Genomic DNA, 17658 nt, shown 5'->3' with positions numbered 1-17658 from the left:
CATTTGGCCAACAACATATTTTAATTATTTATGTCCTCAAACAATTTTATTATATTGGTGGTAAATTTCGTTTTGTTCCGTTTCAAAAGGTCTCCAAAATGCCATGTGATAATATTAGTAAACAAAATATCCCTTTTATTTCTCCCTTTTGCAATTGTAATATGAATGATTGATAGAAGGTGCCTATAATAAATTAAAATTGCCTGATTCACACCAAATTCCACACTACTGTACTGCACTGCTGGGCAATTTATGAACCACTTGTCGCCTGCTGTGATTTATTGCCCAGAAGCCCAATACAACTGTGCTCGTTTTCCTTTGGCCGCGCTCACATTCTTCAATTAATTGGTCGTATACATTTCTACCACCTGCACGTTTAGTTCGACCAGACCTATATATTGGTATGGCTAAATAAATATTAGAACAAGTTTTTCAAATATTTCAATGCCGAGTTGCTGCTTAGCAACTGAGCCTGGTACATACCTTGAAATTATAGGTTCCTCAATTGACTTCGGAAAAACTATAACTATCACTTTGTACTAAATATCACTGAAATATCTCAACTGGTTTCAAAAATTATAATTAATTTTCGTCTTTCCTAAAATTTTAACACTCCGTATATTTGCAACGGAACATTTTTGGGCCACAGTTTATAAAACATAGTTTATAATTTTTCATGTAGAATAACACCCTTAAATACTCACATACCATTAAGGAACACCTTGCATATTTACAAAATAGACAATTCAAAACAACCTATTAAAGGTTTACAATTTTGATAATTTTGTTTTATAGATTCTGTTTGTTGTCAACAATAAGTGTATGGCCAAATTTTAAAATGTTATGACGAAATGGTAATTAAAAATAACCGCAGGTCATGAAAAAGAAAACACGTGCATTTTAGTGTTGATTTTTTTAAAGTGTCCAAGGAAGTAGTACCATTTTCAGAATTACCCCTTAAATTTGTTTACACTTATTTTCGCAACACAATGTGTATTAAACTAGGCCAAAAAAATGTCTTTTTTTTTTTGAAATATCGAGAATATCATTCAGAATGACGAAAAAAATATATCGTCACACCCGTTGCACACATGCCAGATCCGGTTACCCGGCAGCAAGGTGTACAGAGCCTTATGGCTGCTTTCACACGTGACGGAAGGAGCTATCCGACGAACAGCCGCCGGGTTGTAGCCGGTCGCCACCACTGCCAGCCCGGCTGCCGTGTATCGGCTTTAAATATTTGTACGCAACTATGTTGAATGTTTGTTCGCTAGAAGTAGATATAGCATTCGTTATATCACTGCTTGAATCCAGACCTGTCCAGTGGGACAAAACTGTAGCCTTTTCATATTTTTTGGATATTTTTCATATTTTTTGTTTTTTTTTTTTGCGACGACATCGGCAATAGCCAAGCCACATAATTGCAATGCGTCTANGCCGGAGGCGATGTTAGCAATGATAAGGTAAGAAAGTCTAATTCGTCTATATTTGTCAGTGTTATTATAAAATTTTCTTATCAGAACCTATGCTCAATGGAAAATTAGATATAAACACACCCAAATGACATTTTACATTATAAAAGGCGCCCAAACGGATATTTAATAATTATAAACACACAAAATTTACACACCATCACATAATACAACAATACACAACACCATTACTTACATTACATTACTAATACCAAAACAACAATAAACAACAATAAATAATAGTACTTACAGGGTTAAGCATTAGTGCGTCGAAGTACGATATCTCCTTTATTATAGAAGATATAAATAAAAGTTATTTACAAAAATTGTAGCCGACTTAGAACTGTACATTTTAAAATTATTTTCGTTTATTCAGTGTTTCATATTACCCAACATACTATTTTTTAAATGGGACACTCTATATATTATTTCAAATTTAGATTAAGCTCATCTCTCCCATGCTTCCAATATAGGGTTTAATTATGTTATACAGGGTATTTCAAATGTTATGGTCAATTGTTTACGAGAATCATTCCCATTTCAGCGTCCTGTATACCCTAAACAGAACAACAATATAATATTGTATACGAAAAATATATAAAAATATTTAAGGTCATTTTCACACAGTCGGCGTTCGTAATAGACGTTGCGGTTATTAAGGAGAAGGGGGAGTATTTTCACTCGTCATAGGGCTTAATAAGTTGAGGAAAGCGAAACAAATAGAGGGGTAAGCGAGGAAAGTTGATAGACGCGAATTCGTATGTATTAATGAATATAATATAAGGTATAAATGAATAATTTTCTGCATTAAAACTACATGATTGTTATTTTTAAAATTATTTTGAAACAGAAAAACTACGTTCTTGTAGAAAAAATAGCTATTGAGCGAGAATGAATTTGAATATATTATGAATTTTTGACATTTTTGGTGATTATATTGATAGAAATTGTCGATGAATATCAATTTGTTCCTTGTGTAAAAAAATTGGGTCTAAACCGAAAAAATCATTTTATTTTTACTTCAACTTCAATCGTGATTAACCTGAATATTTATGCAAAAATATTAAGAGACCTGTTTTGTAGAGCATTAAATTTCCTTTGAAAATTGAAAATTGTTCTTTTTCAGATATTAATTTGTTTGTTATTTACAAAATTCCAAAGCTAAAAAGTCAAATTGAAAAAACATCAATTTTCAAGGCTTGATTACATGGAAACTGCTCGTCTGCCGAAAATTTTTAATCAGACCTTTTTTGTAGAGCTAGGATTAAGGGCTCAAACTCTCACGATATTTTTTTTTGTCATTCTGAATTATATTCTCGATACATCTTTCAAAAAAAAATAGTTGATTTTTATTGGCTCTAATGTATATATTATTTTAAATTAAAAAGTAAATGGTACAAATTTTAAATTACACTGATAATTTTAGTTGTGCAAACAGTTTGTAAATGGTTGTTTTTTTTTTGGATTTGATAACTATTTTGATTCCGTTTTTAATAAGTTTTAATAATTATAAACAGGTATGAAGGTAGTTTATTTTCATATTTTGATAATATTTGCATATTTTCTCCTGTTTTTAGAAATTGATCTACCACATACAAAATAAAAATTATGTCTGTCTATAGGGGCATTCACATAGCATTGTAGTCCCTCTTATCTCTGTACACTAAGAAAAAAGCAGTCGTACCAGTGTTAGTATTTTTTATTTATAATTTCAAAACAATATTTTTATGGATTCTATAGTCATTTTCAAGTACAATAGAACAAAAATCCATATTTAATGTACATGTATGAAACCAATCTGTACTGTAATAAATAGGTTAGGTTATTTTCTATTATTTTTGAAGAGACTAATGTAACTATTGGTTTTCAGTCCCATCCCCAGGTAACGAAACGGAAAGGAAATCTCTTTCGGGCATGGTTGAAACAGTGGGCCAGTGAAAATGTGAGTGACGTGCAAGTTAAGCAGTGTACAGATTGGTTAATGGGTCGGTGTGAAGGTGTTGTTCCGAATAGGACGCGGGTGCTAACGGACAATGACCTCTCACGGACTCCCTATGTCCCTTACAATAGGTATCGTGTCGAAAGGCTGAGCGAAGGTTCCACATGAGTGGGGATGCGTTGAACTCGAGCATTAGTGCATGCATTGTTACGTAACAAAGTTGTTGAAGACATTGCAGTTCCTTTAAAAGGTAATTTGGTGTTATGTCGGGGGTTCAGTCTTGAATTTTTTTGTTAATCGGATCTCTTGTGTTGTTTATTTAAATATTATTTGGTATAATCGAAGGCCAATGACATTTTTAATTAGAAACAAAAAGTTTTTTATATGTTGTGTCGCGCACAATACTGTTTTTATGTTCCAAAAAATAATTTATTAACTTATTTCTTAATTGTAAAAAACCCTCGAAGTGATACTTTTTTTTATTTAATTTAAGAACCAAACTCTGTGTACTTGTTTTGTACAGATATTTTAATTACTTGTAAGTTACTTTACAATATCAAAAGTTTATGTTGTTCTGTGTTTCAGTTTAAAAATCCCAGGCAGTGCAATAAACTATTTTTAAACTGGAACGAAGAATTATTTTTACTCTGTTACTTTGTTTGTTTTTTTTCTCCATATGTTCTCGTTTTCTTTTTTATATTATTTTATAGTACAAAAACTAGGTTATGTTTTTTGTATCGCTTTAACTAGCTCGGTTCTCACTTAAATTATTCTTCCTGGTTGATCCGTTTCCTCTAACGAACTATCAGTAACTTTAATTTAATATATATATAAATACATATATTGATGTTGACATATACTTTTCAGCACTATTTATGGTAATTTATTAGTACCAAGATTCCTTACCGGCCACCCAAAAATCGAAAATGTTTTTTTTATCCTTTTGTTAAAACAACAGTCCAATTAAATTGAAGTCGCATGGAGTTTTTGAAATACGCTCGCAATCGGATACAATTTATTTTGCATTGATTTGATAAATGTAAAAGTGTATCAGAATTCACGGAAACCTGATTAACCAAGTACATTTTCAAATTGCCCTTATTTATTTATCGTATGGCTGATATTATAAAACATAAGTTATAATTTGTAATACATTAAAGTAGCAATTCATTGGAGAGACTTTTCTCCCTGGATAAATTTTTTGAATTAACATTTCTATTATAAACTGACAGTTTATTAAGGTGCACCAGTCATAGTTTGCCATTGGTATTTCTTTTTCCCCCCATTATTGACGTTTCGGATTATATACTGTGACTAGCGGAAACTGTCGCCTCTCTTCAAATAGATTATATTTCACGATTAAACATAAATTTCAAATTTAATAAGGGAGAAATTTTGTGAATTGTATTTAATATACTTGAAAAAATTTTTGGCTTAAATGGTTGGTTTTTTTCTTAACTTTCAATAATATTTTCAGCCAATATTTCATTCTCAAAGCTGTCAACTAAAAGCATTTACAGTATTTATTTATCAAATTCGGGCTTTTTTATATAAACAGTTCTATGAGAATAGTTCATTAATTTAGTTTAACTGGCTGAAAGGGTGTAATAGAAGGGTTACTTTTGTGACCTATTTGTTTGGCAGCTTTTTGCTTGTGATAAATTAGTGTTGCATCCATTTGGTAATGGGGCAAAAGTACGTTTTGAGGGTTTAAATCATCTGTCCTGTGGAATTTTTCCATCGATGTATTGTGCTTCCAACAACTGCGTTTGACCGTTTCTGTTCCTGGGACCTCGTACAGTCGTAAATTAGCTGATAGGGAAAGTACAAAGTCTATTTTTATATATATACCGATCACAGTTATGAATGCTTTGTAAAGATATGTCAGCATTTTTACGCCATCCATGTAAATAGTTAACGAATATGAGAAAATAACCAAAGATTCGATAGTTTTTTACAAGTATAAAACATTCCATTTTATACAAAAATTTATGTTATTAAATGTAACTTTTAAAAACGTTTGGTTATTTTCACATCAAGACCACTTTTAATTGTGTAAAAATAATGTAGAGTTAAAAGTGGGAGCAATATGTACACATAAAAATTTTAAATCATGTACACTGTGCAGATCGTTCATAAAAAAACATGATTCTTATAGAAAATGCATCTTTTATTTTTCTTTACATCCTAAAACTAGTTTGGCAAAGTAAGTATATCTGCACCTGAATCAGTAATTAACACTGTATGCTCGAATTGTGCCGTTCTGGCACAATCATAGGTTACAGCCGTCCAATTATCGTGAAGGATTTCTATCAACTCCTCTCCTTGCGTTAAAATAGGTTCAATTGTGAAGGTCATTCCTGCTTCCATTACTCCAGGATAACTGTTCTCTGAAAGTGTAATTTTAGGTAAGTACGTAAATAGTGACGATACTAGTACAACGTACAAGGTGATTTAGAACTTATATATTATATAAAAAAAATCATGGATATACACCAGGTTTAAACAAAGTTTAGCTATTAAGTTTTAAGACTGATTTTATAGCGAAATACATGGCGCTATATCTATGTGCGGTCAACAAAAGTACGTAATGAAAAGCCTTCCGAGCTACCCATCAAAATTTCACCAGTATACAGTGTAGACCATTTCAGTGATGCATGTATGGTATCATGGAAACTATAAGAGATAGGAAAATGATTAAATGGAGAAAGTTCTATTGCCAACTTATGGTGCTTGCAGACCGATCCTAGCTCTTCAGGTTTTTGAGTTATTTTGAAAAAAGTAAATGTGGCATGTTTGAAGATCGTCTTAACTTTTTTATTTAAGAGGAATTTTTAAAATCTGAAAACACTCACAGGAAGTTTTTTTGAGGAATATCACTATATATTTAGATTTTCATTGTGACATTTCATTTTAATCAGAGATTACCGAATTTTTTTATAAATGAGAATCGAGATTTTTCTAACATATTTTTGTTATTCGAGTTAAATAATAATCCCAGCAGCATTGGATCTCTCATCTTTATATTTTTTGAGTTACAAATCTTATGTGGTTAGCCATGCGCTACCTAGTGGTGACATGACGTGAGAAGTATGTAAAAACATAAAATGAGATTTTGTTTAAGAAAAATGTACCAAAACAAAAATAGGATATTTATTATTATTATTCTTAATAGTTATTATTTTTATTATTATTATCATAATACACTGAAAGAGTATTCATTATAAATAATCAGTAATTGAAGACGCTGGCATATTAATAATTCAGACTGTTTTTCTATCTGGAATTCATTTCATATTATGGATCGATCTAACGTGGTTAAGCACCTTCTGGCGGTAAAAAGAGGCATTACCGGGAATCGTGGCAATTGGGAATTTTGGTCAGATTGATGAGACCTATCTCATATCAAAAATTGAGATGATTTCGCTGAAAGCCATTTTCCATAAGGTTATAGCGGGGTCCCTTAAAACAAATTTGAGAATGTTTGAAAGTTTCGAAAAGCTACATGCTAAAAACTAGAAAAAAAAAATAACGGGTAATAATGTTTGTTCATTGGAATAACGTAAATTTTGCCGATTTCAAAAAAATTTCACTGTTAACAATTAACTCTATGATTAACCCTTTGACTGCTCCAGACGTATATATTCGCTAAAAATTTATAGGGCTCAAACTGCTCCAGACGGATTAATTCGCATGAATAGATAAATTAGATCAGGCTGCTCAAACCGTATATATTTGCAACCATGCGCATTAGTAACTCGGTTATTGCAATTGGTAAGGCGAATTTTTTGCGGGCGAGCTTATACCGATTGTGACAAATATTTTTATGGAAAGAGGTACTGGTAATAATACCAAGATTGTTCATGTTTCTTTCAGTTTATATTTAGTACATATACTGTATTTTATTCAAAATAAAATCGTAAAATTTATCGTAAATCGTAATTTAACACAACATAATGTAAAACTATAAGTGCTCCAGACGTATATATTCGCACGCGATAAACTTTCGCGCACGGCGCGGTAGCTACGTTCAGACGTATTGCGCAGCGAAAGGGTTAAGATTAATTCAAAATGGGACTTTTCTTCGTAAACACGTGGCCATTATAATTTTTTTCTCAAGGCCATGACATTAACAATAAACTTACAAAAATTTGAAACTTCTATAATACCTACTATAGTTTCGAAAAATTATGCGGTGTTGCCAGATTTATTAAAATATTGATTTTTATCAAAAAATGCTCTATTTGCTCAGCTAAAATTCAATATGGCCCCCATAGGAAAAAAGAAAGTTGATGATGGTTTCTCACAACCAAAACGTCACAATGAAGATCTGAATATACCACAAAATTTCTCATAAGAGTCCTCGGATTTTAAAAATAAAAAAGTTAGATGATTTTCGAAAATGCACATTTACTATTTTTCAAAATAACTCAAAATCCTGCAAAGCTAGGACCGGTCTGCAAGCGTCATTAACTTAGCAACAGAACTGTTTAAAACTTTCTACATTTAACCATTTTCCAATCTCTTATATATAGTTCCCAAGATACCAATCCATGTATCATCAAAATGGTCCAGACTGTATGTGTATCTGCCAGGAAGTTATAATGTTTTACGTTGTCGAGTTTTTGATAGTTATCATGAAAATGCACATTGAACAGCTTACTACAAACAGACGGAACTGTGTCAACTGTTATAAATGACTTATGGTGAGGTGTGTGTATCACGTCTGACTTTGTTCTTGTGGTTCGGGAGGTTTTGTTATGGCCAAGATAGCCTCCACAACGACGAAAGGCCGGAGTGTCCCCATACAAGTGAAACAAATGAAAACATCGAAGCTGTGCGTTCTGATCGTAGACTTTTTTTACCTTCTAATATTTTCAAAAACGTGATTTTCTCAAAAAAATATGTTGTAAATGTGAGTTGATTAACTAATAAGAAAATTCCTTTAATTTAGTAGTTTGACATTCCATATCTCAAAATTGACGAGACAAGAGGCTGCCATATTACCTTGCGCTTTAATATTATAGAAGGTAATTTGCATACTAGTCCAACCAAATTACACTTGGAGAAAAAAGAAAATGTTACCTAGACTTTTACAAGTGGAAATGGTAAAAGGGCTTATAATAAACCTAAAAAAAATTAATGCATGAGCAGGAGCGGCGGAGCGTTGATTTGGGGGGTTGAAAAGTTATGAAAAATTGTATCATTGGGATTTCCGGCGAAAGTTGACGTCAAACAAAAAGGTATCCAATACAAAAGTTGTAGATCATCTTGATTTTTTTATCTAAAAAAATTTGAGGTTATTTAAGACAGAGAAAGGTATACTTTCACCAAGTTTCGTCAAAATTAATTTTTTTTTTTGTGGAAATGAGAAATAAGTCGCATTTTTCTCGGAAATTTTGAGGTTATGTTAAAAATGACCTCTACAAAAGTTGTAGATTTTTGCATGATCAACAACTTTTGTATTGGATACTTTTTTGTCTGACGTCAACTTTTGCCAGAAATCCCAATGATATAATTTTTCATAACTTTTCCACCCCCCAAATCAACCCTCCGCCGCCCCTGCTCACGCATTTATTTATTTTTTCGTTTATTATAAGCCCCATTACCATTTCCACTTATAAAAGTCCAAGTAACAATTTTCTTTTTTTTTTCCTCTAAATGAGTTATTTTGATCGGTCTATACCTGCTCTGTTCACAGCAGATGATAAAAATTTTGTCCACTGTCTTGTAAATACATGTATGTGTTGTTCCAGTTTTAACACTATTGTAATGTTCCTCCGTCTTATTATTACCATGAATGCGACAACAGTGCACGTAATTTTTTATCTTTGTTGTGGCAATGTCGTAGGAGCTAAATAAAATTCAAAAGATTTTGTGCCCACCTGAAAATTAAAGGTAAAAAAAAATTTCGAATGTATCATTATTTAAATAGTGATCCAATGGTAAAGAAAAAAAATAGTTTAATGTTGTTACATTATTAAAATTGACAAAATATTAAAATTTTATTTTATTTTTATTAAAAATTTTTAAAAAATTCCATTATTCTGATGATATTTTATATTTTTTAGAGTAAATTAAAAAAAACCTTGAAATTCATTAATTTTTCTGCTTATAATTTTTTTAAATTTCTGATCATCACTTAAATTCTAGCTTCCCTAACTCATATTTTTTATAGTAGAAAAAGTCATCAAATCATTATGTAAAATTTTATGTTCTACAACTTTTATAACAACCTTTTTTTAGCTTTTACTCCTTTTGAATTATCTTGAAAAACACTTTACTTTAAGAAGAACAGGGCAATAAAATTAGGCGTTGTTAATAAAATAGGTAGTGTTAACAGAATTTTAAATTATGTAAATAGCAAAAATGAGCAAAACAATGAGGGATTGAAGTAAACTACAATGTAGAGAAGGATAAGCATACAAAAAATGGTTTCAATGTTATAAGGTGACAAAAGTGCATCTCTTGAAAGATGTAGGTAGTGACAAGAAAGAAAGAGTGAAGATAATTTTTGTAACAATGGATTTGTTAATGGACTAATTGTAATTACATTAGCATGGAGAAACTGCATTTTAACAGAGGTTCTCAGTAAACGTTTGGGTTAGAATTCTTGATGATGATGGTAAACTGATGGGTGCTGGATATGGCAGATTATTTGTTTAACATAAGTACATTAGATTCATTAAATTTTTTGTAGTTGGCATGTTTAAAACAATTTCTATATTAATCTACATTTTTGATACCAAAATTATCAAAAATGTAATAAATATAAAAGATAAAGGCAACATGTAGTTCATTGCATGAAAGAGGAAAATGCAAGCAATTTTTTATATCCACAGCCTGCTTCGATGACAATTATTTTTTGTTTACGTAGAGGGCGAAATTACATACCATACTTCAAAAGTTTGTTTACACCAGGTGAAAGATATCAATTTTGCCATGAAATTTTATTGAAATAAGTTTTCTCTAGCTCTTAAAATACAAATGTTAGACGGCCCCAAACTTTCTGTACTTTTACGCTTTTTTTATGATTACTCATAAAATTGGCCATGGATCTCAAATTTGTTTTTACGAGCATCAAGGCCTCAAAAAATGCAACAAAAGACATATAAAGATTTTTGACGTACGTCGTATATTAAGCGAGATACATAGGAGTGGCCCTCTTATAGTAGACAGCCTGTATATTGGAGAACTGCTATGCAACCTGTTCTCGCTTATACGAGAGGATTGTTTTCCGCAATGTTTAAAATTTATGCCCCTAGATGGGCTGGTCCAGGACCATAGTCTCATCCATGTACCTACTACATGTAAAGTACCTACTACATGTATCACGTACTCATTACACTACTGCTGTAAAAGTTTCAGGATTAGGTACTTTTCTGTTGTACAAATGAAAGGCTGCTTATGCATTTTAACTGCCTAATGTTTATCAGTTACCATCAACGGGGGTGATGTTGGATGAATTTTTCGATTATTTTACTCTATTTCTAGGTCTGATACGTCAAAAATTCTGAAAAAAATCATGTAGGTAGGCCAAGGTGTATTCTATTGCGTGGTATAATTAAAATTTGTATTTTGTTTTTAAGTTTTTATATATTTTTTGATAACGGTTGTCCAACTTCACCCGGCCGAAAGGGGTGAAGACATACCTTTAAATCAATGGAAATCCAGCTACAGAACGGCCCATTGCTCGAGTTGGACATAAAAATTGTTTTTTAAAAGGGAAATCTTTCAGTTTTACTCTAAAATAAATTTATAGAGTTTGAAAAATGTGTATTAAACATTTATTAAAACTATCATTAATAAAATTTAAATTTCTTATAAAAATATAAAAAATATTTAACATTATTTAAAACTATTATAATTCCTTTAAGATGGTTATGAAGTGTTGATTTTGGAACATTCCACTTTTCACCTGCAACTCTGACACTTAAAATCTTATTTTTCACTTCTTTTACTGCCAGGTCCAAATTTCTGGTGGGGTAATTACAATTCGGCTTTATGTCGAGCGGTTTTCGATAATTTTGGCGCATTTTTTGGGTGTCCAACTTCACCCTGGAATAACAACAGTGTAAAAAAAAATTCCCCACTCCACTATTATTACAAAACTATAATTGAAAATTTCCATGACTAATACTCATACAATAGTGCAACTCCTCAGACAAAATGGTTGATATTCCGCCAGTCATATTGTAGCTACAGTAGTTATAAGAACAAGTTTATGAAAATGTCAAAATTTCATACAATACTTTTGTAAATCACAGACTCACTTACTTCCCTCCTTCATACCCACACTGCGTTCCAAGAGAAACAGAACATGTTTCACGATTTCTGCCGCCAAATCAGTTAAACGTTAACCCCCACCTAACGGGTAGGGCTTTTTTCTTAACACTACCATTTGTCCACCTTCACCCCTGCTGTCAACAACACCCCAGTTGACGGTATAAGACAAAAATACACTACACCAATTAATTAACTAAAGTATTAAAAAATTTGAAAAAAAAATCCAAAACAAAATATGGACCATATTCAGCACATTAAAAAAAACTAAACTACAATGCATTGTTATACATTGCAGTAATTAAAGTCTACTGCTAAACAATTTAAACAATAAATGATCTTATTCTTAGGTATATTGCTGAGCACTAGAAGGCAGTGCATTATAAAAACAAATCACAAGAACTCCAGGTTTTTGAGTTGAACCAGTTTAAGTTATAAGTAATGGTCAACAATTATTTAACTTTAACATTTTTTTTGTTTTCTGTAACAAAGGGAAAAATATTTAACAAAATCGACACCAATTTTGACACTACAGACCCCTTTCTTGGAATATATTCTGAATCATTTTATAATGTTTATGTACCTTCTTCGATTAATCCCATTTGACTAATTATTAACAGGAATAGTTGGTTTTAATTATTTGATGACACAGTAATTAATACAAAAACATGCAATATGTTCATGGTTAAAGTGACTAAAAGGAAATACGTGTGTATGCTTTTTTTCATGAAATCAAGTTTTTCTTTTTATACAGTTTATCTTTGGGCATACTGCAGAATATTCAAATGTATATGAAAAATAATCTGTAAATGCTTCATTAATCATTATACAGCGTGGTAAAAAAGTTCTGCATAAAATTCATATTTTCATTAAACAATTTTTTTTCGAAAAACGGTGAGACCCGTCGATTTTTATTTGATCCAGGGCACCTTGTTATGTGGAAAATTTTTTTTTTCGATAATCCACTTACGGCAGCGATGACATAATTTTTTTTTAAATGACAACGCATATTTTTTTCGTTCGAAATTGATGACAGTGATAATTATCTAAACAACGGTGTGAAAATTTCGATGTCTTACATAACAATTTTTTTTAGAAAAATGCACCTTAAGTTCTTATAAGTGATAATTGTCTACTTACACTATTAATGGCTCCGAAAAGGACAAAGTTGACAAAATTACATTTCAAACGAGTAAAATTACACTAATGTTTGTGTAAGTCTAGCGAAATTGTTCGAATTGCCCACCCTGTACCATTTGGCATTGTCCTAAGCGTGTGTAAACGCCGTCTACACTTCGTTCAAGCATTCCCGGGTCGATTTGATTTATTTCAAAACGAATACGGTTTTTAAGTTCTTCCAAATCACCTGGTCTGTTTGTGTACACACGCGATTTCAAATAGCCCCACAAAAAAAGTCTAGAGGTGTTAAATCAGGCGAACGCGGAGGCCACTCGATTGTTCCGCGTCGCCCGATCCACCGGCCAGTAAACGTGTTATTCAAGTACTCCCGTACTTGCACTCCATAATGGGGCGGTGCACCATCCTGCTGAAACCAAATTCTTTCCTCAGGAATATCAGGATCCTCGTTGTTCGGGAATAACTCTGCTAAGCTTGGGACCAAATCGAACCGCAGGAAATCCAAATAGCGAGCAGCAGTTAAATTTTCCTCGAAAAAATACGGGCCTAAAATACGACGCCCTATTATTCCCGCCCAAACGTTCACCTTTCGGGGGTGCTGATGATCTACTTCTTGCACCCAGTGCGGGTTTTCCTGAGACCAATACCGGCAGTTATGTCGATGCACCGATCCATTAAGATAAAAAGTAGCCTCGTCAGAAAAAATTATGTTCTTGAGGAAGTCGGGGTCTCCGTTACATCGATGCATTAAATCTTCACAAAAGTGGAGACGGCGGTCTGGGTCGTCCTCAGTCAATGCATGTATCAAGTGACCCTTATAGGGGTGAAATTTCTCTTTTTTGAGAAAGTTCACCACAGTTACATGTGAAATATCATTGTTCAATGCAATCGACCTTGTACTAGAATGAGGGTTGTCCTGGAGCTCCACCAGGATATTCAATCTAGTTTCATCATCTACTCTAGGACGACCCGCACGAGGAGCATCTTTCACACTACCAGTTTCCTCAAACCTTGCCAGTACCCTACTAACCGTAGATTGCGTAATTGGTGGTCTGTCAGGGTACGTTGCATTAAATAATTGGCAAGCTTCTTGATGGGTTCGTAACTTATCGCCGAAACCAATCATCCTCAAAATATCAATTCTTTCGCGTTCACTAAGTTTTGCCATTTCGAATTAAACGATTTCACCAAAGAATGTTAAATCGGTACTGATTTTTAGTCTTCAATATTTCAGGTAATCTACTCCTTTCAAGTAAACATTTCTTTGGATCTTTTTTTTTTGAGGAATTTATCGGCAAACTCGAAGACAAAAAGTCGACCTTAATTTGCTACATACTATTTGGATTTTGTGCGGTTGAACTTGGTTCTAAATTTTGCAGTTTAATCAGGATCCTGACAATATCTGATGAATAATTCCGCAAATATTACATAACACCAGTTGCAACTTAAGTTATCTGAAATGCTTTCTGCCGAATAAATTTTTTTCTAAGGCATTTGATCCGTAAACAGCAAATTATTGCATTCAAGAACTTAAGGTGCATTTTTCTAAAAAAAATTGTTATGTAAGACATCGAAATTTTCACACCGTTGTTTAGATAATTATCACTGTCATCAATTTCGAACGAAAAAATATGCGTTGTCATTTAAAAAAAAATTATGTCATCGCTGCCGTAAGTAGATTATCGAAAAAAAAAAATTCCGCATAACAAGGTGCCCTGGATCAAATAAAAATCGACGGGTCCCACCGTTTTCCGAAAAAAAATTGTTTAACGAAAATATGAATTTTATGCAGAACTTTTTTACCACGCTGTAGGTATAAGTGATGTCATAAACATAATTAAAAACAAATGGATTTTTAGAGGTCAATAATATTAAGGAACACTTACCATTATTAAGACAAAACAATCTTTTTATTAACTTTAATTAGGTATCAACCGATATGATTTTTTTTGCCAATACCAATATAGAGAGTATCCGAAATTACACATGTCAAACTTTATCTGGCGATAGAACTCAAAACAAAAACTCTCCATAAATATGGATTGATAATTGCTTTATTTCTGAGAAGCAGGTTATTCAAGTTAAAAATTAGATATGTTTATTCAAACATCTCTGAAGATATTTGGTATAGATATATGAAGCTTGAGCTAATAGATATATGAAGCTGATATAATGTATAATAGGCTAACTTTAAATTATTTTAAATAAAGGATAGGTTTCTGTAGTTAAATTTTGAAAATATAAGATTTTAGTGTAGATCGTGGCATCTAGTGTTTGTTGGTTTTATGAATTTAATACACGGTACGATAAAAAAAAACGGGGAAAAAACAGATAGGGAAAAAAAGGTTCTCCTTTTCGCTGGCACTATACACAAGCGATCGATTCGAAGTTAATAGGAGATTGGTGAAGTTATAGATATATCGTTAAATAATAACGGATTTTCACCAACTTCACAGTAGAAGACTGTATTTTTGGTATATATGTGTTGGGTTGATTGGTCTTCTTGTCCAATATGGGATGCGGTTAGGCGACAATGAAAAAAAAACATCTCGGTGCATAGAGAAATTCGTACCTGAGGTGAGTTTCTTTATTTAAATAGTGGTGTCAGTCGAAAGTCATATCGAGAATGGGAATTTATTCGTCATTTATTATTTTAGGTGTTTTTTTTGACTAAGAAGTTATATTTTATAAAGTTCTCCAGGAGTCCTATAGAGTTTTACGCTTTCGTCATTTTATCCCTAGTTATTCCGCTAGGAATCTAGTAAATAGTCATAGACACGCAGTTCGAGGACAGGGCATCTCCACTAGGAAAAATCCTACGTAGATGGACCTTGATAACGGCGTGAAAAGCTGGTGGAAAACTGAGAAGCCTTGAATGTAGCGACGATAAGTACCACATAGTGGATTAATTTATTTTTTTCGAACACATTGTCTATGATTTATTTATTAAACCCGTCCAAATACACTATTTCACATTACCGAAATACCCCAATATACCGTACGATATTTTCTCCCACGAACACAGGCTTTACATGAGTTAAGCTCTTTATTATACCTAGTTATTACATATATTTTTTTGTGTAAACTTGTAAACTTGTTAACTTCCGTAAACTAATGTACTACTGTTCCTTAAATTTACATTAAATTTTTAACATTTGTATAAAATTTATGTCCTTTCATTTGTTTGAACCACTCAGACCGTTTTGCTGTAAACTTTAGTGATTTTATCAGTTTGGGGGTATATGGCTTATAGAAAAATCACTTGGCACTCTCGACTATAAATTAAAATTCATTAATAAAATATATTTTGTGAACTCTGAATCCACCCCGATTCCACTGTAGCTTAGTCGAGGCCTAACCCTGTTTCGTAACAACGCAAAACTTACGTAACACTGACCTAATCAGAGTTTCTTCCAAGGGCACCGAAAATGGCTGAATGAGATCAAAGTATTGACAATGGAGTGAAATTGCTGGTTTACATATGCAGTGGATATAATAGAAGGAGAGCTGTCTACATAAAAATATCATGTATAAGGTATAAGAAATATACAGGGTGTCCCAGAATAACGTGTACAATGGAAGACCACATATTCATGGACTCAAAATAGGCGGATTTAGGCTAATTCATATATATATCCCAAATCGCTCCGTTTGGCCGCTAGATGGCTTCAAAGTTTGTGAACATTTTTTGAATTTTGTAAATAACTGGAATACGTATTATTCGATTTTGATTATTTTTGGGACATGAACTTTTGCTTTCAATCTACACATTTTTGTGTCATACAGTGTTTTTTTAAAACTTAAAACTCCTACAAAATTGATGTATGGTGATAACAGCCGTCTTTTTCGTCTTTCGGGCAATAATGACAAGTAATTTTTATTTGATAGGTGATACTATTTGGAAGTTTTTGGGTCTCTTATAGAATTTTGATTAAATGAGTGGTTTGGGTACAAAAAAACATTTTTTAAATGTCTACATTATCTTGCCACCTATATTCAATTCTTAATGAGTGTTTACTACGACATGTTCATTTTTGGATATGGATACACACATACGACGCATTAGTTTAAAACATTTATGGCATTTTGGATATGCCTCCACAACTCAGTTCAGTGTTAGATGTGCAATCATGCACTGTTGTTTTCAGAGTGCCCCAAAGATAATAGTTGCAAGTTGTTAAGTCTGGTGAACGTACAGGCCAGTTAACAGGAACATTATCTTTTCTAATGATCCATCGACGAGGCAATCTTTGATTCAGATACTGCCGGACATTTACAGTGAAATTTGGTGGAGCGCTATGATGCATAAACTACATAGCTGTGAGAAATAACGGCACATTTTCTAATAACTCGAGTTTTGCAAAAATTCTAAATATAATTCACCAGTCTATTGGGTAGAATATTTAGTATATTTATCTTGGTATCTAAAAAATAAACATAATAGTATATTATTCAACGAGCGTATAATGATGGGTATTATTCACGAGGTGAAGTTTACGGCCACGAGCCGCAGGCGAGTGGCCTAAATCACCGAGTGGATAATAGCCATTATACGGGAGTAGAATACTATACTTTATCCACGACTACTAAATATTTTTGTTGAAGTTTTTTTTGAAATGTTTCGAAAAACATGGTATGTTAAGAAACAGATATACGACTCGCACAAATGAAGTCGCTGATGGCTCAGTGTAGATGCGCTTTCCCTTCCAACCGCGGGTCCCGGGTTCGAATCTGGTCTAGGAAAATTCACTTTTTTAATTTTTTTTTATATATATACAGCACTGAATTGAAAATATTTAGTGGTTTACACGATAAAATTTTAAAAAC

The 17658-nt window shown here is 32.5% G+C and overlaps 2 protein-coding genes across 3 annotated transcripts in view; one reads left to right on the top strand and one right to left on the bottom strand.

The window, feature by feature from the left end:
• The window catches only part of LOC108910340 (paired amphipathic helix protein Sin3b), a 58615-nt gene extending 53152 nt beyond the window's left edge, over nt 1–5463 (top strand). The window contains exon 9 of the mRNA XM_023454977.1: nt 3343–5463. Within this exon, the coding sequence (XP_023310745.1) occupies nt 3343–3579 (237 nt within the window). The 3' untranslated portion in view covers nt 3580–5463. The remainder of the gene's footprint in view (nt 1–3342) is intronic.
• Nucleotides 5464–5560: 97 nt separating this feature from the next.
• LOC108910338 (methionine aminopeptidase 1D, mitochondrial) overlaps nt 5561–17658 on the bottom strand; it is a 20738-nt gene continuing 8640 nt past the window's right edge. For both annotated transcript variants that reach the window (XM_018714909.1, XM_018714910.1), the window contains one exon: nt 5561–5801. In XM_018714909.1, the coding sequence (XP_018570425.1) occupies nt 5605–5801 (197 nt within the window). In that variant the 3' untranslated portion in view covers nt 5561–5604. The remainder of the gene's footprint in view (nt 5802–17658) is intronic.

This window comes from Anoplophora glabripennis, unplaced genomic scaffold (assembly GCF_000390285.2).
Source record: "Anoplophora glabripennis isolate ALB-LARVAE unplaced genomic scaffold, Agla_2.0 scaffold459, whole genome shotgun sequence".
In the NCBI taxonomy this organism is placed as follows: Eukaryota; Metazoa; Arthropoda; class Insecta; order Coleoptera; family Cerambycidae; genus Anoplophora; species Anoplophora glabripennis.
This window is presented reverse-complemented; position numbering and strand designations above follow the sequence as displayed.